Below are 21206 nucleotides of genomic sequence, written 5' to 3' on the forward strand. Positions count from 1 at the left end.
CACGCAGCACCAAGGACCTGGCCCAGCCCTTCCTCAGTGCTTTTCCTCCTCTTCCATGGCTCTGTTTCACCATCTCCACATTACAGGGGGGTACAGCAAGAAAGGACAGAGGTGACAGTGCCAGCAGGGCCAAGGAGGTGTCAGTGCCACACATCTGCCCAGGTGTCAGCTGGACTGAGCAGGCCAAGGGATGGGGATGGGGGAAAGTGAGGACCATGAGGACAAGGAGGGTGCAAAAAGGATCCCAGGTCCCCCCCCAGCACAGGGGACACTCATCACAAGCAACAGGAGGCTCTGAAATCCGTCAGCAGCGTGGAAATACAGAGCATTTTGGGCACTCCCTGCTCAGGGTATTCCCATTCACTGCCTCCCCAGGGACCACGCAGACAGAAAGAACCACCAAGATCTGATTGATTTGAAAATACATTAACCATAGAGAATAGAGCTTTAATTTTTCTTTCTCAACAACAATAAGGAACAGTTTACATTAAAAAAAAAAACCTCAAAAGCATGAATAAAATAATATAAAACAGATATTTTACCACAGTGTGGAATTCAGATAATCTAAGAACATTAGCAGCACTTCTACAAATAGATTAAAAGCTGTAAGTGCTCGTTAAGCTCAGATCGAGCAACTCCCAGAGACCAAAATGGCATCCAACAGAGAAAAGCAGCAATTCTGTGTAGGGCAACAGAAAAGTCTAATGCCAGGACAACAGATACATTCAAATCCCTGTGCTGAGGGGTAATTCCCTGTCCCACAGAGCCCCCACGATGGCTGTCACACCCTGCTGCCCAGCCTGGCTCTCCAGAACACTCCTTGAACAAGGGAAGTGACAATCATGGGTCTGAGGTTACATCCACGTTGCATTTTCAAAGCTTTTCATTAATTCTGTTTGGGAAAACAATTTCTTCCCTGGCTTCTGGGAATCACTCTCCAGAGAGAATGAATTTCTGAGAATTTAAGTCAATCTTACATAGTCACAACAATTACATTTTTAGTCTCTCAGTATCCAGGATCAGGATTTTCAATTATTTATTGTCCTTAGCAGCAAAGCCATACTCATTCCTAAAACTTCCATGTATTTAAGATCTTGTGCATAGTTTAATCTTTAGCATTAATTTGTTAAAAATAATTAAAAAAAAAAGGATAAATGGTGCTTTTTCCTCCCCTCATCAAAGCACTGATGCAAAGTGCCCTTGCTCCCAGTCATGTCCCACTGCTGATGGCTCAGGAGCCACCATGGAGAAGGGACTGTCCCCTGCAGCACCATCCATGGGCTCTGCTCAGCTTCCATGTGCAAAATCCATCTATGAAAGGAAGCTATTAAACTACTGAACAGGAATTTAAGGTGGAATATGCACCAATCTAAAATTAAATTAAAAATTAGATTAGATTAGACACATTAAGAGACTTCCACTCCTATTCCAACTGTGTACATTCTCCAGGAAGTTCAGGATTCGGGCAAAGTTGGAAGGAATCCGCATACCGAGCTGTGTGAACGTGTGGCTATGGTGCCAAATGGCCTCAGCCATGGCCCACGTGGCCACCAGAGGAGAGAAAAGTGGTCACACTGAGAACCACAATTGTTTAGATGCCTTAATTAGTGAAATATTGCTTATTCAGGGCAATGAGGATGCTGACCTTGAGTGGAAAAGCAGGAACAATCAGTGGCATTTGATCTACTTCAGGGCATCTGAAAAAACTTTTACAGGAATTTCTGACACAGGTTCTGGTGAGTTCCAACCCTTCCATAGTGCTAGGAAGGGTTGGAACCCCATCTCTACATTGTGCTCTATCAATTTGTGCTCACACCATAGTAAAATGCTGAAGACAAGCCCAGAACTGCTCAGCACTCAGGGAAATTCCCAAATGGAATGAGAAATAAGACAGAGGTTTTGATGACATGGCCATCATTTTGGTTCTACTGATCAAAGGCTCAGAGGCTCCCACTGTGCCTCTAGAGAAAAGGAATTTAGATATTGGAAGATATTTCAAAAGCAAACTTAGGTGATGAGAACCCAAAACTGGACATCCCCGGTCAGAGGCCCATTGGCTACAGTGGCTCCCAGTGCAGGGGATGAACCTCAGGAAAAACCAGGAAAGAGAGGGGAAATAGGCAAAATAAGTAATAAATAAATAAAAACCCAAAGAATAAGAACTTCATCCCATAAACTGCTCTTGGCCACAAGGCTGGTGTCCCCAGGGATTTTGGGACCCACCTCTTCAACAGTTCCATCTCTCAGCCTTTCTTCACCTGTCAGTGGCAAGGGCTGAAACCTGCACTTCCACTGATGGCTCACATTGCACTGCCAGGTGCATTTGGATAAGTTAAGGGATGTTTCCCCATGCCAGGAGCTGGATGAGAGCAGGACAGGGACACAGCAGGAAGTTCCCACACAAAAAAATCCCCCTCAGTCGTCTTCATAAAAAACATTCACAACAAAGCCATTCAGGGACTCGACACAGCAAGAGAAAAACTCCTAGGAAAATCACACATTTAGGAACAAACAACTTCTGAAGGGTCTGCACAGGTGACACCAAAAGAGATGAGTACCAAGAGCTGGTTGGAAGGTTGCAAGAGCAGAAAGCTCAAACGCAGGAAGAGATTCCATCTGTCGCTCCCTCAGGGGAACACAGGGCCAGGACACAAACACTGAGAGGATTTACACACACCGAGAATATCTGAGCTCAGCAGCTTCAGTGTGAGACAAACCACAAACCCCACAGCAATGTGGGAGCTCAGTGAGGGTGTGATGGGAGCTGAACTCAGCCCATGGAGCCCATCCTTCCTTCCTTCCTCAGGCTCAGCTTGGAGTGACTGGGGCAGAGAACGTGGGCTGGCAGCTCATGCCACCCTTGCAGCAATCTCCTCAGAAGGCGTGGAGTTATGGAATGGTTGGGATTGGAAGGAAACTTAGAGATCACCCAGTTCCACCCCCTGCCAGGGGCAGGGACACCTTCCACTAGCCCAGGTTGCTCCAAGCCCTGTCCAACCTAGCCTGAGACACTTACAGGGATCCAGGGTGTGCCAGTGCCTTATAGTGCAGAATTTCTCCCTAAAATTCAATCTAACCCTGCCCTCTGTCAGTTTAAGGCACAGAGCTCCAGCCCCTGTTCCCACAGAGCCAACAACAGGCTAAAATAGTCCTGGGCTGGCAGTGCCATTGTGGGGTGGATTTCAGCTGCACAGAGCTGCTGGGATGAGACATTCCTCTTCCCCAAGGGGCCAGACAAGATTACTGTATATGGACAAGCCTGGTCTTAAAGTCAGAACCAAGATGAAGCCAAACTGAGGTTGTGATGGTGGCTCTGCTCTGAGCTTCCTGTTGCCCCACCAGAACAGCTCTCCCAGCACAGGGACAGTGACAAATTGGCACATCATGGAATAGGTGCTATAGAAACCACACAGTTCTTAGAAGCAAAATATTTCTCACCCACCCCCCCCTCAAAAAATAACCCACTTAGTTGACATATTTTCTCTCTATACTGTATATATATTATATATAGACACGATTCTCTGGTAAACATTTACAAGATATCGTTAATAACATTGAAAATTTCTATCTCCATTTGCACAACAGCGCGCACTCACACGCCAGCACACAAGGACACACAGTCAGGTACAATCAATAAATAAATACTTTTCCCCCCCCAAGAAATTATTCAAAAAAACACTGCTATTGAGCGGCCCAAAGACACTCTCAGTTAATACAGACAGCAAATATTGTGCAGAATTTCTTGGCTGTTTTTGTTTAAAAACCAAGGAAAGAAGCTTGAAAGGTTTAGTGTCAGCAATGTTGCTTGGTCAGGTGATGTTTAAGGTGACCTGTAGGTCCCTGGCCCTCAGGAAAGGGAGAACAAACACTTCCCTTTCCCTCTAGACAGGTGACAGACCTGTCCTAGAGCCCTGAGGGAACAGGAGCAGCCTGGAAGGAGGGAGGACACGAGCTTTTCACTGCTTGGTGGAAAGATGAAAGATTCTCACAGGAACTGGCAGATCTCAAGCTCTTTGTTTCCTGTGCTACTGCAGCCCAGCACCCTTTGGGGTGTTACTGCTTCAGGGAATTTCCCAGATTGTTGCACACATCTGTTGGGATTATGAGGAGTGAAGGGCTGCCCACTGCTCTCCCCCTTCCTCAGCCCCTTCCCCAAAGGGTTCAGGACGTGCCACTGCCTTTTCCAGCTGTGACCTCCATGTCCCAGAATACAGAAATTGCTGATTTGCTCAGAGACAGCAAACCACTCCACCACGCTGCTCAGACCTTCCCTGAAGCAGCACTTTTCTCCTGTGCACACTGACAACCACCTTTTTTCTTCCAGCAACATCTGACACGTGCCACGAGCCAACACAAACCAGCACAGACAGATGTTCCACAGGAGGAGGAAGGGCCCCTTTCCCTCCTGTGGGAGCACTCCAGCAGCAAGGAGCAGGGCCAGAGGAGAGCACACACACAGCACACATTGCACCAGGGGGGAACATAAATGTTTGCAGCAAAACTTGAGAGAAAGTACCCTCAGAGAGAGCTCCATCCCAGCACTGCCCTCCCAGGCTGGGCTGGACCCTCCATCCACCCACCCCTCTCCTCTTCCTGTATTGTTTTTACCTGAGTTGAAAAATGACTCCGAAGCCTCTGCAGGGCAGCCTGTGTGGGACACAGCAGCTGGAGAGGCACTTCATGCAGTGGGCTCCAGGCTGTGCAGGAAAAGTGGCCACACAAGTGCATCTTCCCAAAGCAAAGCCCACTCAGGGACCTTGGGCTATTTTCCTCTCACAGGCCTGTGGGAAAAGCCCACCAAGACCTAACTGGAGATGCTCAGTGGGTTTAGGGACTCAACAGCCAGCCCTGAAGCTGTCAGAGGGAAAGTCAGGATAATCAGGAGCTCTGACTTGCCTTCTGAGGAGCCCTTCCCTCACAAGAGCTCAGAGGAACAACAAGAGACCAGACTCCTACCACAAGCAGCTAAAGTAAGGCAGGTAAGAAAACCTCCACCCTGGAGTTCCGAGAGGAGGTCAGGACCAGATTTCCCAGCGTTCAGAGAACATTAAAGAGGCTGGACTTTGAAAAATAACCCCAATGCTGAATTTGGAGCTGTTCTGAAAATCCATCCAGACACAAACCTCTTGTGTGCTCAGATATTGTAGGAACAATGTAAAATCCCAGGGAGAAAACAGAGCCCTAAAAAAAGATAACACTGAAGGGGAAGCAATGCATTGAGGGACAAGATCAAAAGAGGAATTTCTGTGATCAAAGTGCCCCCCATTACTGGCAGAACTTCATTGTGTTGGTGAGAAGCAGAGAACTGGCAGCATCCCTGTGCTGCCTGGGCTCGCAGGGCTGGCTGCCTTCCCACACCACCGGGAAGGGCTGCCCAAGGAAGCAGCTTTCCAAGGAATCAGCTTTCCCTCTGTGCCACCAAGCCCTGCTCCCCCAGCCCCCGAGCTCCACCCTGGGATGTGGCAGTGCCTGAGCAGTTTTGGTGGCCACAGCAGCTGCTCCGAGGCCAGGAAGCCACTGCCTGGTCCTGCTCCCAGCACAGGAACACACCTGGAGGGATCTTTGGTTGAGTCACTGCAGAAGGTCTGAGCCTGGGCCTGTGCTGAGCCCAGGGGACTCCCAGCTCACATAGCAGCACGTGTCCCACCACCTGAGTCCCACAGGTGTGGCACTTGGAGAAACAGGAGAAGGGAGGAAGCGTTGGAGGGGAGTCCTGCCTCTTTGGGTGCCTCGTCTGCCCCGGGTCCTTCATTTGTTCTCAATCAGAGTCTGCACTTTATAGACCAGGTCCCGAGCCAGCTTCAGGATCTGCTTGGTGTTGTGGCGCTCGGCCATTTCTGCAACACACACCAGACAGGTCAGAGCAGAGCAGCCCCCACCCCACATTCCCAACCTCCCCTGGCAGGACACCTGGCTCTGGAGAACCATCCTTAACCAGCCCAAACCTCAGCTCCCTCCAACACATCCAGGCTGGCCACTGCTGAGGAGGGCAGGTGGATTCCAGCCCCACCAGATCCCTCAGAGCTCTGGGTGTTAAACATTCCCACACCTGAGCAGCTGCCCCAAACTCAGCCCAACAGAGCATGAGCTGTACCATTGAAAAACTTGATGATGTCTGTAAAATCCATGTTGTTCTCCAAGATGATGTCCCGGTACATCTCCACCAGGGCCAGGGCTATGAAGAGCACGTAGTGAGCGGAGGAGACGTGAGCAGCAGCCCAGATGGTCTCCCAGACAGCAAAGACATCATCATACACCAGCTCTGTGAGCAGAGAACAGCAGTCACCACTCCACTCACCCCACCCAGGCTCACAGAGCTCACAGCAGCACTGGAGAGACACACTGGGTGCTTCCTTCCCACAGGAACCTGCTCCAGCTGGAAGCAGAAGTCAGTCATCTGTAGGGAGAAATATTCTGCCCAGCAGCAGATGACACAGGCCCCAGGACATACTCATGGAAAAGCTCAGCAACAGGTCTGGAACAACAGGTTCTGTATCTAGACAGAACAATCAGCCAAACATAAACCAGGGAAAAATGAAAAGGAATTTTAAAAAAAGTTTAAACCTGCTGAGAAGGCTGGAAGCAGACCCTGCCCCACCCTTGGGTGGTCTCACACACCTCTCTTGAAGTCCAGGAGAAACCATCGGTAGCAGAAGTAGAAATGAGTGTAATCCCCATTCTGGTGCATCAGCTCAAAGAGCTCAGAGTCCAGAATCTGTCAAGAAAAGCAAAAGGAAACTCAGGAATGCGCACACAAGGCACCAGCCATCCCTCTGCCTACTTCCCTCCATCCCACTGCTCCCCTCCTGCACCAGCTCCTCCCTCCCCTTCCTAGCACACATTGCTCCAGGCTGTCCTTAGAGTCCCTGTCCCTCCTGCTCCCCAACACTGAACCCCACCCCAGCCCCTCCAGGACCAGCTTTCCCCCTTGGGTGTGAGGAGCTGCCATCCCCATGCCAGGAACTCTCACCTGGATCAGCGACCTCATGTTGGCAAAGTGGGTGTCCATGGCTCCTCCGTGGGGGAAGTTCTGGTTCATTCTCTTCATCAGCTCCGTGAAGCAGCTGAAAGCCAGAGCCTCTGTGCAGGGAGGAGAGAATCACTGCAGGGCTGCATGGCCACTGCTGCTCCTGCAGCAGCAACATCCTGGAGGAAAGTCCAGCCTGGCCCCAGGGTGGGCTCCTGGGAGCCAGACAGCATCACAGACAAACAGGATCCTGCTCCACACCTCCAGGCACTCCACTGCAAAGGGCCACCACCCACCTGGCACATCCCCACACAGATCCCCACACAGTGACAGGGAGAGCAGAGCAGAACCACTCACCATCATCCAGGATGACCAGGAGAGGGGCCAGCAGGTCACACATCCCCTGCACATAGCCAATCTCAATGTGCTGCCAGATGTAGCTGTGTGAGAGAGCAGGAGAGGTGACCTGGGACCTGAGTGCCACCACGTGTCACCTCCTTTGCCCATGCCCTGTCTCCCTTCCCAGGATGCTGGGGTAAATCACACCTGTACATACTGTTATCCCTATGCTGTAAATGATTAAATTCTTCTGGTGCCTCCCAGGTAAGGCATGCATGGCACAGTCCTGGATCAACACCCTGCCATGGCCACATCCAGGGTCAATCCAGGGCTGTGCCACAGCTGTGCAGGGCACATCAGCACAGGGAAAAGCAAAATGGCAAAGCACAGCACAGTGGGGTCATTGGTTAAAGGACAGAGACACAGAACTTGTTCATCTCTCATTCTCATCCTTCTCCCTCCATTCATCCCCTTGGTTCTCTCTGCAGACACTGCCTGCCTCCCCTTCCCATTCCCAGTGTCCCAGGAAGCACCCAGCCCTGCAGGGATATCTTCCCTTTTTTGGTAGCAAGGCAAAATGTGTTCGGAGAGGACTCAGATCTGCTGCTGGCACAAGGGAAGGATCTTTTCCATCCTGCCCACTGGTTTTCCAAAATGTGCTGTGCTGAAGGTCTAATCTCAGCAGAGATCTCCAGCTCTGGCTGTCGGGTGAGGTGACAGCACTGATGGAAAAGCAGCTTCTCCTCATGTTTGCAAGATGAGTAACAATATTTCAGCCTTTGCTGCCTGTGAAGCAGCGGTTGAGCTGGAGCTGGTCTGAGCGTGTGAGTGTCACTAGCAAGCTCTGAGTCACAAGGACTCAGAAATGCACCCAGGTCTGGCTCTCTCCTGGGATTTTGGGCAGGCACAAACCATTCCAGTGCTTCAGGCACTTTCTCATTAGCACCACAGCTCTGTGGGCTGATCCTCATTAAAACATTTGCCAGGAATGCTGCAGGAAGCAGGTGGGCTGCACTGGTTCCTGGGCAGCCCAGGGAGCCCCTGCCTTGGCCAAAACCCCAGGACACAGCAGTGATGGGGAAAGACAGCCGGACACCTCGGTCTGGGAACAGCCACATCCTCGGAGCTGCAGCCCCAATGCTGGGTGATGAGGGGAGGAAGGCAAGGAGCAAAACTCCATAACCACACCACAGTTTGAGGCTCCAGCCTGCAGGTGAATCCCAGGAAGGCCCCCACAGCCCCCACCTGCACATGACGTTGCGGAGCTTCTCCAGGTTGGCGGGGGTGAAGTACCAGTAGTTGCGGTCACAGCGCTGCACATCCTTCTCGATGCGGTGCAGGTTCACCGTGTACATGTCCAGCAGCTCTGGCTGCCCAAAACAAGAGCACAGTTGATTTGTTTTCTAGAAAAGCAGGGAGAGAGCTGCAAGGGCAGTGGAGAGACAGGCCAGAGCTTGGGTGTCGCTCTGCACCCAACTGCAGGATCAGGACAGGGTAAATGCAGGTAAATCCTGCCCCTCCACTCAGCCCCAGTGAGGCACATCTGGAGTGTGGTGCTCAGTTCTGGGCTCCACAGCTCAAGAAAGACAAGGAGCTGCCAGAGAGATTATTTGGGGTCTGAAGTATCTCTCTGATGAGGAGACGCTGCAGGAGTTGGGCCTGGTCAGTCTGGAGAAGACTGAGAGGAAATCTCATAAATCCATACAAACATCTCAAATCATGTGCCAAAAGAAGAGTGCCAGACTCTTGTCGGGCGTACCAAGTGACAGGACAAGGAGCAATGGCCATAAACTGAAACACAACAACATGAGGAAAAACTTCTTCCCATGCAGGGTGGCAGAGCCCTGGAACAGTGCCCAGGAAGTGCATGGAATGTCTCTCTCTGGAGACATCCCAAACCCACCTGGACACATTCCTGTGTCATCTACCCCAGGTGACCCTCCCTTGGCAGGGGATGATCTCCAGAGGGCCCTTCCCACCCCAACTGCTCTGTGGTCCTGAAGGGAGCCAGGAAGGAACCCCGCCATGCCAGGTCTGTACTTACAGAGTAGGTGACACCCGTGGAGGAGAGAGCAGCTGGTTCACTGCTGGTCAGATCAGTCACAGTCAGAGAGTCCAGCTGTGGGTACAGACTCTCCATCTCTGGCTCCTCAGAGAGGTTGTCCTCACTCTCCACCAGGCTCTGCTTCTCAGCCTCGCTGTCTGCCCAGCTCTCCACCACAGTCAGGGCCACAGTGTCACTGTCACGCAGGAGACCCGCCGAGCCCTCACCCATGGGGACAAAATCCACGCTTCCACCAGTGGGAAATTCGCCTTCCAGGCTGTCTTGGCCCTGCAGCTTCTCCTGCTGGACACTGTCCATGTCTGGTGGGGCTGGCAGGTCGGAGCCAGCAGCCTTTCCCTGGGAGCTGGATGAGGATTTGGTGGTTTCCAGGGCACTGTCCTCATTGCTGAAGCTGCGTTCTGAGAACCCCGATGTGATGGAGAAGTTTTGGGAAGAGGGGTGCCCAGAATCAGGGGAACACGTGCCGTTGGGGACTGTCCCATTGGGGATCTTGCTTTGTTTGCCATCTTCCAACTGAGAATCTCCTTCAGTCTGTTCCACCTCATCCACAGATTCAAACACCTGCAAAGTGGGAAGCATTCAGCAAATGTTGGGAACATGGGCACTACATCCCCAAAAGCTGTGTACTCATAGTGCCCAAGTTCCCAGCAGTGGAGAGGGAGGAAAATCCCCCTTTAGCTTCTTCTGCCTGGATCTGAGTCAGTGCTTGGTCATTTGCACAACTCCAAGCCCACAAACCGCTGCTCCAAAGGACTTTTCTTTGCTTGGCATTATATACTGGGCAGAAATTTCAAGAGGTGTTAAACACCAGGGCATGAACAGAGGGAGCAGCCATGGACCTTCAGGTGTGAGGCCACAGGCAGAGCTGGCAGGTGAACACTGAACACCCCAAGCAGAGCACAGATCTGACATTAGCGGCTCCAAAGCAGGCTGGGGACTCATTTACACAGGTCAGAAATCACCAGAAATGACTGTGGTTGTGGTGAGGGGTCAGCCCAAGGAAAGCAGAGCCATGGGGACAAGGAATGGAGGGAGAAGGTACTTACCTGGGTGCTGGAGCTGGAGTCACTCTGCAGCCGGGCGTGGTTCTGCCGGCCAGAGCTGCAGCTCTGCGAGGACTGCAGGGGACAGGGAAAAGGGCAGTGAGAAGCAAAAGAAAAGAAAAGCAAAGGGGTCAGGGAGAGGGAACTCAAGCAGAGGTGGCACTTCTGCAGGTGAAGAACAAGCAGAAAATGCATCCAGTAAATATCTGACCCATGATTTTCCTGTCACATCCATGGTGCTGCATCACCCAGCACAGTGTCCTGCCTCAGCCCCTGACACTGCTGGGGAGGTGACAAAGCCAAAGTTTTGTCAGGTCAATGCACTTGTTCAAGTGCTGTGTGTTTGGTCTGAAGGAGCTGCTTTCCTCTGGCCTGCATGGAGGTCACGCTGCCTCCCTGGAGTGCGAATTTCTACAAATCTCTGTCCTAATTTGGCAGCAATGCAGCTCAGCCCAGCTCCGTTTACATAAACGATGAAGTCAGGCTATAAAACAGTCCCTCCAAGCATATTCATGCTTTTTTCCTTTTCTTCAAGGACAAATATTGATGTTTTAAGCCAGACTCGGTGGAAACAGCTCCTCTCAAAGTCATGAGCACCCTGTTCTGGCTTCCAGCTGAAGCACAGAGGGAAGGGCTGGGTTTTGGAGGGACCAGCCTGGCTCTGTGGGGTCCTTCTGAACAACCAGCCCACAATGAGAGCAAGTCCTCCCTATTAACTGAGCAGAGGTGCAGAGCATGGCCATGACATCACACACAAACAATAGGATTTTAAGAAAATACAGCACATTCAGAACAGCAGTTGTCCCCACCCTTGTATTGTGGGTGTTTGCTGGGCAGGGCTCTGGTGGGGAAAGGAAGCGCGACAGTTTTCCTCCATTACCATGGGAGCACTTAAAACAGGAAATTTCAGGTTGAGATGGGAAAAGGGGGGAACTTTGCATGTGTTCACTCTGCCAGCTCCCTTCCCACACGTGGGTCCAAAGGAAGAGCCTCGGTGGAGATGCTGAGGGGATAGGAATAATTCCCAGGGCTTCGGCCAATGGAGCAGCACCTCTGAGAGCTGCATCATCCAGTTCCACCCTGCCCCTGGCTCAGACCTGCCTTCCCTGCATCTCTCCCTCTCTGGGCACACACGTAGCCTGCAGGACTGGGGCTGAGCTCATCTCTTTCCCAAAGCACCCACATAAACTTCCCAGAGGGAAGCAGATCAAATCTCCAGTGCTCCCCTCCCCTCTGGGCCAGCAGCCTGAGGTCAGGGAATGCTCTGCCATGCTGGGCTCTTCTCCTCCAAGTACAAAACTCTCATGGAAACACTCCCTGGACTCTGTTCCCAGGACTGCCTTTCCTTTCACAGACTTTTCCCTCCACACCCTTTGGTTTGGGCTGTGGATCTCATTCCTCACTGCATTACTAAAAGCCAGTACCCAAGGTGCTGAGTGTCCCCATGGATGACACAGTGTACTGAGGGTGTGCTGAGGCTTCTTCCATGCTGGAAAAGGGAGCTAGGAAGCCCTGCTTCACAGCCCCTTAGTGCCAGGCACATACTCTTCCTCCTCACCCCTACCTCAAACCATCTTCCATGGAGCTAAGCCTGCCCCAGGAGTGCATCAGGTAATGAATATTTCACTTCCACAGAACACAGCGAGCAACAAGACACACAGGTGGGCACAGGTCAGGGGAGGAGGCTGGGCAGGACCTGTGTCTGCACCTCACAGGGACTCTGGGTGGGCACTGCCCAAGCCCTCACCTCGTTGCTGATGGTCGAGTCCCTGTGCATCATCCTCTGGATGTGGGAGTCCAGACTGGCCCCTGAGGAGCACTTGGCCAGGGCTGCGGCGTGGGACTCCTTCTCGCGCTGCCGGACGATGGCCTCGCAGCCCAGCCACTCTGCCATGGTGTGCTCGTAGCACGCCCGGGTCTGCTCATCAGCCTGGGACACAGGGGGACAGGGGCTGGCAATGGCTGTCCCTGGAGAGCCCCAAACCAGCCCCAGCTGTGCCCCACGCAGGGCGGTGCACATTTGTGTGAATTCGCAGCACACAGCCACGCTTACCCTGCACAAAACGTGGCCAAAATTTGGATGGAAAAACACCCATCCATCTCCTCCCTGCCCTCCCAAGGTGCACAAGGCACTGAACACGAGGAGTTGCACAGGTCAGTGACAAGCTTGGCCCTGCCAATTCCTGCTGACCCAAGGGTTTGCCCCACTCCTACCTACAGCCCAGTCCAGAGTGGACAGGAGGCCCAGTGGGCTCACAGGGGTGTGCTGAGGCTTCTTCCATGCTGGAAAACGGAGTCAGGAAGCCCAATGTCATGCTTCACAGCCCCTTAAGTGCCAGGAACATGTTCTTCCTCCTCACCCCTACTTCAAACCATCCCCCATGGAGCTAACAGTCCTCTGCTACTGGGCAGGACCAGAGCACACCAGTGAGCACACCAAGCTGCTGAGCTGGCAGCACACCCTCACCAACCTCCTTCCTCTCTGCCTCTGTCATCCCAAACTGGTAATGGCCCAGCAGGAAGGGCCACACAGCCTTCCTGATCTCGTGCTGGATCCCGCCGTAGTAGATCAGCCGCAGCAGCTCCTGGTCCTCATAACTCTGTGGGAAGAGCCTGGGTCAGGGCACAGACACAGCCAGGTGGTACAGGTGTCCCCAGCCTGGCTGTGCCACCCATCAGCACCACAGCTGATGCCTCAGGTTTTAGCTTTTATATTTTTCATATTCTTTGCTGCTTTGGTGGGCAGTTCTGAGCTTCATATGAGAGGATGGCAAGCTCTCTTTACAGAGTAGGGAGACAAAACAATTCCTTGGAGACCAAGGACAAATGATCCAAATCTTAGGCCCAAGAGCATAAAAAACATAGATTGAAGAGAGAAAAACAAGGATAGGGCTTCATGGGCTAAAGTTGTAATTGGACAATTAGCTCCAACATGCAAATGGAACAGAACTTGAGAAGTGAGAGACCCTGTAACTGGTCATGCATTTCATGACCATTTTGGTTCATCTTGGGTGTAGCCCTGGCTGGGCTCTTGTGCTGCCCAAGGTGGACCCATTGAGGCCTTTTAATAAATACCTACTTTATTCTTTAACTCTGTCTAGTCTCCGTGTTAGAGAGCCCCCAGCCTCACTGCCTGTGATCCCTCAGACCCCTGCCTGGGCTTAAGCAGAGCCAGAGGCTGCTGTGGATGGACATTTTGGCTCTCCACACCAAAAGTGGCCCACAAAGTCACCAAAGCACCACTGCTGTGCCCCTGAGCTGGCAGCACATCAGGACCCCATTCAGGACAGCAGGACCAGGGTAACAGACACTGCTGGAGGCAGGCTCTGAGCAGAAGCACTTGAAGAAGAGCAGTGCTCACCCCTCAGTTCTCACGTGATCCCTCAGACCCCTGCCTGGGATTAAGCAGAGCCAGAGGCTGCTGTGGGTGGCCATTTTGGCTCTCCACACCAAAGAGTGGCCCACAAAGTCACCAAAGTACCACTGCTGTGCCCCTGAGCTGGCAGCACGTCAGCACCCCATTCAGGACAGCGGGACCCGGGTGACAGACACTGCTGCAGGTAGGGTCTGAGCAGAAGCACTTGAAGAAGAGCAGTGCTCACCCCTCAGCTCTCACATGCCAAGGATTAGGAGCCTCAGGCTCCATGCAGCCTGGGACAGCCTGGCTGACTTCCCTCCTTGAGGAACTTCTTGACATGTTTCACCACCTCCCTGTGCTACACCCACTCCAGTGACACTGCCCTGGGCTCCCCGAGCCCGGCAGAGCTGGTGTGTCCCCAGGGCATGGCCCTACCGAGCTGTCCTGCAGGTATCTGTGCCAGATGTCCACGGTGAGCCCCGCGCTGGCGCTGCAGGGGACATCAGGGGACACGATGTTGTGGTTCACCAGCGCCGACAGGTGGGTCCTCACCGTGGACAGGTGTCTGCAGTAGGCCAACCCTGCAGCAGGAACACCACACCTTCAGCTGGGGAACTCTGGGAAACACGAGGATGAAGAGCGGGAGAAAGCTCTGGTCTCCTGGGGGAGACTCCCTGCAGCCACATCCAGCTCTTGGAGCAGGGAGTCTCCCGGGACAAATCCCTTATCTTGTACCCCCAGTTCTGCTGCTCACAGGGCTCAAGGCTGACAGTCAGAGCCCAGCTGTTTGCTCCCCACCCTGAGCACGTGCAGCAGGCTGGTCCCAGCTCCCCCAGCACCACTCCCAGCCCAGGATCTCAGGACCTCATCCCTTATCCTGTCACACATCCCAGGGCAGCAGCGGGGTGACAAGTACTCACATCCATAGAAGGCCCGGGACAGGATCTGGTACTTCATGTTGTCACACAGCAGCTTCAGCGGAGCTCTGCCAACAGAAACACACAGGATGTGAGGGGAGAAGCTGCTCCTGTGCATCCCCTCAGCCTGGCTTTGATCCCACTGATCCAGCTTTGCCTGCAGAGATTCACTAGTGATGCTGCCCGGGTTCAGAGCAGCAATTCCTGCTGCCAGGCTTGGAGCAGCAGACATGTGCCAGGATGCAGGGACAAGCCTCACCTCAGCCACATCCCAGTGACCCTGCCATGGCTCCTGGGCACTGAGCCCTGGCTCTGCTGTGCCCGTGTGCCCTCGTACCTCTCGTGGCTGCAGCCGTTGGCCGGGCCCCCGTCGGAGGAGCCGCTCTGGGAGCAGGAGGAGCAGGAGGATTTGCGGGTGCTGGGCTGCCACATGGGGGGCAGGACAGCCCCTGGAGTGTCCATCAGGTCCTGGGGCACTGCAGGAGGGCAGAGAGGAGCATCAGCTACAGCCTGGCACTGCCCTGCAGTCAGGGAGCTACAGAGAGAGCTTTCATTGGCAAATGCAGCATCCCGCTCTTGCCAAGGAGGTTCCAGCAACCAAGCAGGAGCCACCACAGGGAATCACAGCACTGGCGAGCTCAGGAGAAAGGAAGGGGAACAAAGAGCACTGATGAGAGAGAACCATTGCTAATTAACCAGCTAATTCAGAAAGCTGATCTTAAACTGCTTTGTGCTGACCAAGGCAGAAACCCAACACCCAATGCAGAGGCTCCAGAGGGAAAACAGGATTGAAATCAGCTGCTGCCCCAGGAAGAGTGGATTACTGGAAGGGAAAAGGTCCATCCCTCAAAGGATCCCATCCAAAGTTCAGGGAAAGAAGGGAGCACCCAAATCACAAGACAGGAGATGAAGACTTGGACAAAGAGGTTGAGAGGGACAGCAGGAGCTCTGCATGTTGTCACTTGTTAATCCCTGCTTAAACTCAAAGTGCTGCTGCAAAGGCCTCGGGTCCTGCTCAGGTACCACCTACACACAGCCCAGGCCATGAGGAATAATCCTTTTTACTCCTCCTTGGAAATTAAATTGTGGTAGAAATTTCATCTTCTGGCTGGGCAAAGGTGTCCTCACTCTCCCTTGGTCTCCCTGGCTCTCCCTGCTTGTGATAAGGAATAAATGACATTGGCAGGAAAAATACCGAATTATTCCCACAGAAGTCTCTTCCCCTCCCACTGAGGGAGTGACAGTCAGTGGTGACGGGGACAGCTCTGCAGGAGCTCTCAAGTGACAACACAGGTGAGCTGAGCACCAGACCCAACCAACAGCTCATTACACTGATGCCAAGAGGGGCCCAGAGCGGCACGGAGAGCTCGGGATCTGCCAGGGAGACTCAGACACCATTTGGGGATCACCACCATCTTGCTTCCAGCTGGAATCTTCATGATCTTCCCTCTCCCAGCAGTCACAGGTGCAAGGAATGGGTGAAAAGCACCATTAATGGCAACTAGAGACACAGAGAGAGGACAAAGGCACCAGTGAAAGGGGAGAAAGGAAGAATCTGTGGAGAAGAGAGAATGATGCAGTTCCACCCCTGGCTGAGGAGGTGCAACAGGAACAGCACAGGCTGTGATGATGCCAGCTGAGGAGGTGGCAGCAATTAATTTCCCAGAAAATGTGGCCCCCAGCATGGAATTTTAAGGGGTAGATCAAAAGGCAGCCACAGAAAGGCACATCTCTATCTGCTGTTTTAGCTCCAATCAGGTTTTTATCTGACTCACTGAATTGTGTTAGTCAGCTGAAGGCAGGGAGAACCAAGTATAATCTCAACTGACGTTATGGAGGAGTCACAGCGGATGTAATTTCTCCCTCATAGCCTCCAAAATGTAGGAAAAAGGTTCCCATCCAATTTCAGAGCTTTTTTAAAAAACACTCCACAAGTCTTCCATCTAAAACTCATTCTCTCCCCCTTCTGAAGTCACCTATGATGTCCCCAGAGGTCAGAAAACAGTTCTTGGCACCTCACAGAAGAGCGAGGAGATATGTACAGACATTTCAGCCAGGTTCAGGTCATTCACCACCAGACACGAAGAGGCATTTCTGCTTTGGAGAATCCAGCAGCATCCCCTCCCTCCAGTTAGGGACTGAAGGCAGTGGGTGCAGCCTGGCAGCACCCAGGGCAGGGTGCTGACACCTCCCCTTCGTGCTGCAGGAGCCACACTGAAGGAACATCACTGGATTTAGTGCAGCCTGGGGGCAGCAAGAGAAGAATCATCCCTGGGGGCTTGTGATGGCAGAAGGTGGCCCTCAAGTGACCAAAGTGAACCTTTTTACTGATATTATGTGGGTATTATTAAGAGGGGGTTTTGCTGACCATTAATGCTGTTGTGCAGCTGCAGAAACAAAGGACTCAGTACCAAGTGGAAGTTAAAACAAAAACAAAAACCAAAAACAAAACAAAACCGACAAAAACCAACACAAAAACAAAAGATAGAATCATTGAATGATTGGGTTGGAAGGAAATTTAGAGATCATTTATTTCCACCCCTTGCCATGGGCAGGAACACCTTCCTTGATCCCAGGTTTTTCCAAGCCCCGTCCAGCCTGGCCTTGGAGCCTTCCAGGGATGGTGCAGCCACATCTGGCTGTTCTCTGTGCCAGGGCCTGCCACCCTCCCAGGGAGGAATGATGACATTTCAATCGGGCAGCACTGGCACAAGCAGAGCCCCTCCCCTGGAACCACTTCCTGGTTTGCCCCGTGCCCACCAGCGCTGTGTCCCAGCTCCTCCAAGCCCCCCAAAGGCTGCCCTGCACTCACCAAACTCTGTCTGTGTCCCGGGGTAGATGATCCTGAAGACATAATCCGTGGCTTCGTCATCTTCCTTGTCGGACGCGGACTCGGAGGAGCCCTGGGGGCTTCGCTTCTTCAGTTTGGGGAACACCTTTCCCTGGGGAGCACAACCTGCCCTTCACGAGCCACCCGTGTCCAACCACGCCCTTCCCAAGCTCCTGCTCCACCTGCTTTGCCATGTCTACACACTCCCTGGGCTGGAGCAGCCCCTGGATCAAGTTTCCAGGGGCAGGTGAGTCCCTACTCCTGCTGGACACAGGGTAGGTGCAGCCCAAAGAGCCAAACCCTCATGGGCAGCCCTCCCACAGCACCCCCCAGCTTTCCAGAAGGGTCTGTTTAGCTGGGCAAGGCCATGAGCTAAACCCACCCACCACATTTTAATATTAATTAATTGAATTTATTAATTTGGGGAGGGGATGATTTAAAACACAGCAGCCGCTAATGCCAGGCAGAGGGTCCACAGGGGAACCCCAGCAGGAACAGGCACCCACCTTTCCCCGCTGTGACCAGAGGGGTGGATCCAGCTGCCCGTGGGGCAGGAGGCCATTCTCCAGGCAGGACAGGAACTGCAGCAAGTGTCCTCCACGGGGGAAGCGCAGAGGTGGCCTCTGGATGCCATCCTGGCTCACCAGGACAACCGTGCCACCACTGTCTACTGCTGGCAACAGGGAGAGCAGACACAGCCATCAGTGAGGGAGACAGCACAGGCAGGAAAGCTCAGGGAATGGAAAATAAGGACTTTCTTCCTTGTGTGGATTCTTCTCTAAGTCCATGATAAGACAGGCCCTGGAAAAGGCTTGCTGGGATCACCCCCCTGGAAATCAGAGCCCTGCTCTGCAGGCAGCACTCCCAGCCAAGCACCACAGCCAGGAGCTGGGGGAAGACTTTTCTAGAAGCACTTAAATCATAGTGACCACCCAGAACTCTGGGGAACTGCCCTGGAGCCGAAGCAGTGTCCCAGAGTAAAGGGATCCTCTGTGTCCCAGAGGTAAGGGATCAAGAGCCAGGTGTCACAGTCCCCAGCAGCCCCAGCTGTGGCCTTACCCTGCTGGTGACAGTGCAGGTACACGATCTCCTCCAGGCGAATGGTCATGGCATAGTCCCAGTACACGCTGGAACAGAGGGACAGGGAAGCTGTGAGCCTCAAGGGTGTGAGAGGCTCTGCTGCTGCTCACAGCAGCTCCAAACTCTGCTCCTCATCCCCTGGCAGCAGCCAAAGCCACAGAAAGGATGAGATCCCAGAGCAGTGATGCCAGCCTGATGAGTGACAACATGCCTCCAGAGCCAGGAACTGTCCCTGCCACCTCAGCTCAGCCAGGGCCAGTCCTGTCCCACCTGCCCTGGGTGGTTTCTCTGCCCTCACACTGTTCCCAGGCACAGGAAATGTGTCCATGGATGCTGACAACTGCAGGGAGGGACTGGAGCCCTGCAGAGCTGAGCACTCTCCTCTGAGCACCCCAAGAATCCTTCAGGAGCAGCCCTGGAGCCCCAAGGAAAAGTGCAGTGAGAAATGAGGAAATGTGCTGCTGCTCTGCCCCAGGGAGGGGAAATAAACCCTCACAATTTGTGGGTTTTTTTCAGAGCTCACAACAGATTTGGTCTCAGCTGCTTCTGTTCAAGAACTGTCTCAGCACAGGCATCTCAAGGTGTCTGAGCAGATCTAGAACATGCTGGAGAGCTGGTGGCCACCACACAGAGCAGAGAGGCAGGGTTTCATTCCTGTGGAGAGCCCAGCACTGCTGTCCAAGGGTGTCAGCACTCAATCACATCCCACTTCTTTGCAACAAAGCAAATCTCCAGATTCTGAGCAGCAGCAGCATCTGCCGCTTTGTAAAAATAGTGCTTAAATAACATTAAAATCAGCTCGTGAAGGACAGGAAGGTGTGCAAGAGTGACTCCTTGTACAGTCATACTTACTGTGCCATCTGCCTCCTCTCTTCCTTGGTCACGTCTTGACACTGGGAATTTTTAGAGCTTAGGCTGATGCCCAAGGCAAGAACTCAGAAAAGGAGTGTAGAGATGAAAACAGATTTTAGGGGAGGGTACCAGGCAGAACTGAACGGCCCAGGGGCCAAGAAAGGGGAGATGAAAAGTACACAGGTAAACAAAAAACTACAACTGACAATGAATGAAACTGAGACCAAGTTTTGATGAGGATCTCTAGGTCAAAGCATCAGTGTCCTAAACACTCCCACCTTCCTGGAGCCAGGAGAAACCTGGGAGCACAGCATGCTGGGAGGCAGGGAGAGCATTCCCCTCAGAAAATCCCCCAGGGCAAGAAACAAAACCACTTTGTGTGTTTTGGAACACTCCCTCTCTGAGCACTTCCCAGCAGAGACACATCTCACACCACCTCCTGCCAGCCTCTCCCTGCCTCCTTCCCATTACAGCCTCAAGGATGATGGTGTTTCTTTGGGAAAACAGTGATGGCTTTGCATCCAAACTCTGACCCAGGGGAACACTCCCCGCCCTGCTCTGGCACACTCAGAGCCAGTCACCTCTTCTCGTAGTCCAGGTCCCCCACGGAGCCGTTCATCAGCTGGTTGGGGGTCCACTTCAGTGCCATGATGTCAGCAGTCTGGTGAAGGGACAGATACCCCGGGATTGCCTCCATGTCATCTCGCTTGGGAGGAGAAACACAGTGACACACTGAGCTGGAAGACGCACAGAGCCCTGGAGCCCAGTCGCGGCCCCTCACACAGCCCTGCCCACCCAGTCACAAACAGGGAGGAACCCGCTGTGTCCCTGGAAAAACTCCTAGTAGAGACTCCAGGACACCTCAAGGCCTTGGAAAAGGGCTGAGAGCAACTGCCCAGCAAGGAAAACCTAATAGCTCCACCTAAAAGCAGTTGGCACTTCATCTGCTTGACTACAAGAAGCAGGAGGAGACAGGAGAAGGAGTTTTGTGGTAAAGAATGGGCAGGGAGAGGAGCCTGTGCTTGCCAGGCTGGAGCAGCGCTCTTCCATCCCACTGGGAGGATCCATGTCACCAAGACCTCCACAAACACAATCCATTCACTGCCTTCCCTGATGGAAAATGTGCTTTTCTCCATCCAAGAGCAGATTGGGACAGAACAAGGTGCTGAGGGGCAGAGCAGTGTTTCCAAGGCCAGGTTCCCAGCAGAACTCACCGGCTGCACCAGGACGTTGTTCTTGCCGTACAGGAGCGTGGCTCGGGAGTTCTGGTGCAGGGACTCCACGTAGTCCCTGGCAGACAGGGATGGCCTGTCATCCATGCTGCCACTGGAATGTCTTTTCTGAATCTGCAAGAGACACACTCACAAATGTGAGGTGATCACAGACACCCTCTGGCTTCCCAAAAGCTTCTCTTGAACCTCATTCCCTCCTCACTTATGAGAGTCACTACTAGAAATCTTTCCCTCAGGGGTCCTCTAAGATCCCTTAGGGGTCCTCTAAGGGGATTCCATACTCTGTCCAAGCTCAGAGAAGCCCCAGGAGTGACTTTTTTTTGCAATGCACAGAGCAGATTCAGCTTTCTGTTCATACATGATGATCTCAGGGACACAGACCCCGGCATGCAGTGCCAGGAGGGGCTGGCACACCAGTGCTCTCCATGGGCCACATTCCCAGCACCTCTGCCTCAAAGACTTCCGTCATCAGAGAGCTCCACAGGCCTTTCCAAGCAAAGGGAGCCCAGATGCTGAGGATGTG

At 53.0% G+C, this 21206-nt stretch overlaps 1 protein-coding gene across 2 annotated transcripts in view; it reads right to left on the minus strand.

Annotated features, from left to right (window-relative positions):
• Nucleotides 1–4606: 4606 nt before the first annotated feature.
• SGSM1 (small G protein signaling modulator 1) overlaps nt 4607–21206 on the minus strand; it is a 31776-nt gene continuing 15176 nt past the window's right edge. The window contains exons 8-25 of one of the 2 annotated variants that reach the window (XM_041488620.1): nt 20666–20797; nt 20033–20157; nt 18579–18646; nt 18026–18189; nt 17502–17631; nt 15027–15165; nt 14693–14757; nt 14208–14353; nt 12886–13014; nt 12162–12344; nt 10418–10489; nt 9351–9932; nt 8552–8676; nt 7325–7407; nt 6971–7080; nt 6619–6715; nt 6095–6262; nt 4607–5837 (exon numbers count right to left, since the gene is read on the minus strand). In XM_041488620.1, the coding sequence (XP_041344554.1) occupies nt 5749–5837; nt 6095–6262; nt 6619–6715; nt 6971–7080; nt 7325–7407; nt 8552–8676; nt 9351–9932; nt 10418–10489; nt 12162–12344; nt 12886–13014; nt 14208–14353; nt 14693–14757; nt 15027–15165; nt 17502–17631; nt 18026–18189; nt 18579–18646; nt 20033–20157; nt 20666–20797 (2607 nt within the window). In that variant the 3' untranslated portion in view covers nt 4607–5748. The remainder of the gene's footprint in view (nt 5838–6094; nt 6263–6618; nt 6716–6970; nt 7081–7324; nt 7408–8551; nt 8677–9350; nt 9933–10417; nt 10490–12161; nt 12345–12885; nt 13015–14207; nt 14354–14692; nt 14758–15026; nt 15166–17501; nt 17632–18025; nt 18190–18578; nt 18647–20032; nt 20158–20665; nt 20798–21206) is intronic. The other variant, XM_041488621.1, reaches the window with a different exon arrangement.

This window comes from Pyrgilauda ruficollis, unplaced genomic scaffold (assembly GCF_017590135.1).
Source record: "Pyrgilauda ruficollis isolate IOZ18807 unplaced genomic scaffold, ASM1759013v1 scaffold9, whole genome shotgun sequence".
NCBI lineage: Eukaryota > Metazoa > Chordata > Aves > Passeriformes > Passeridae > Pyrgilauda > Pyrgilauda ruficollis.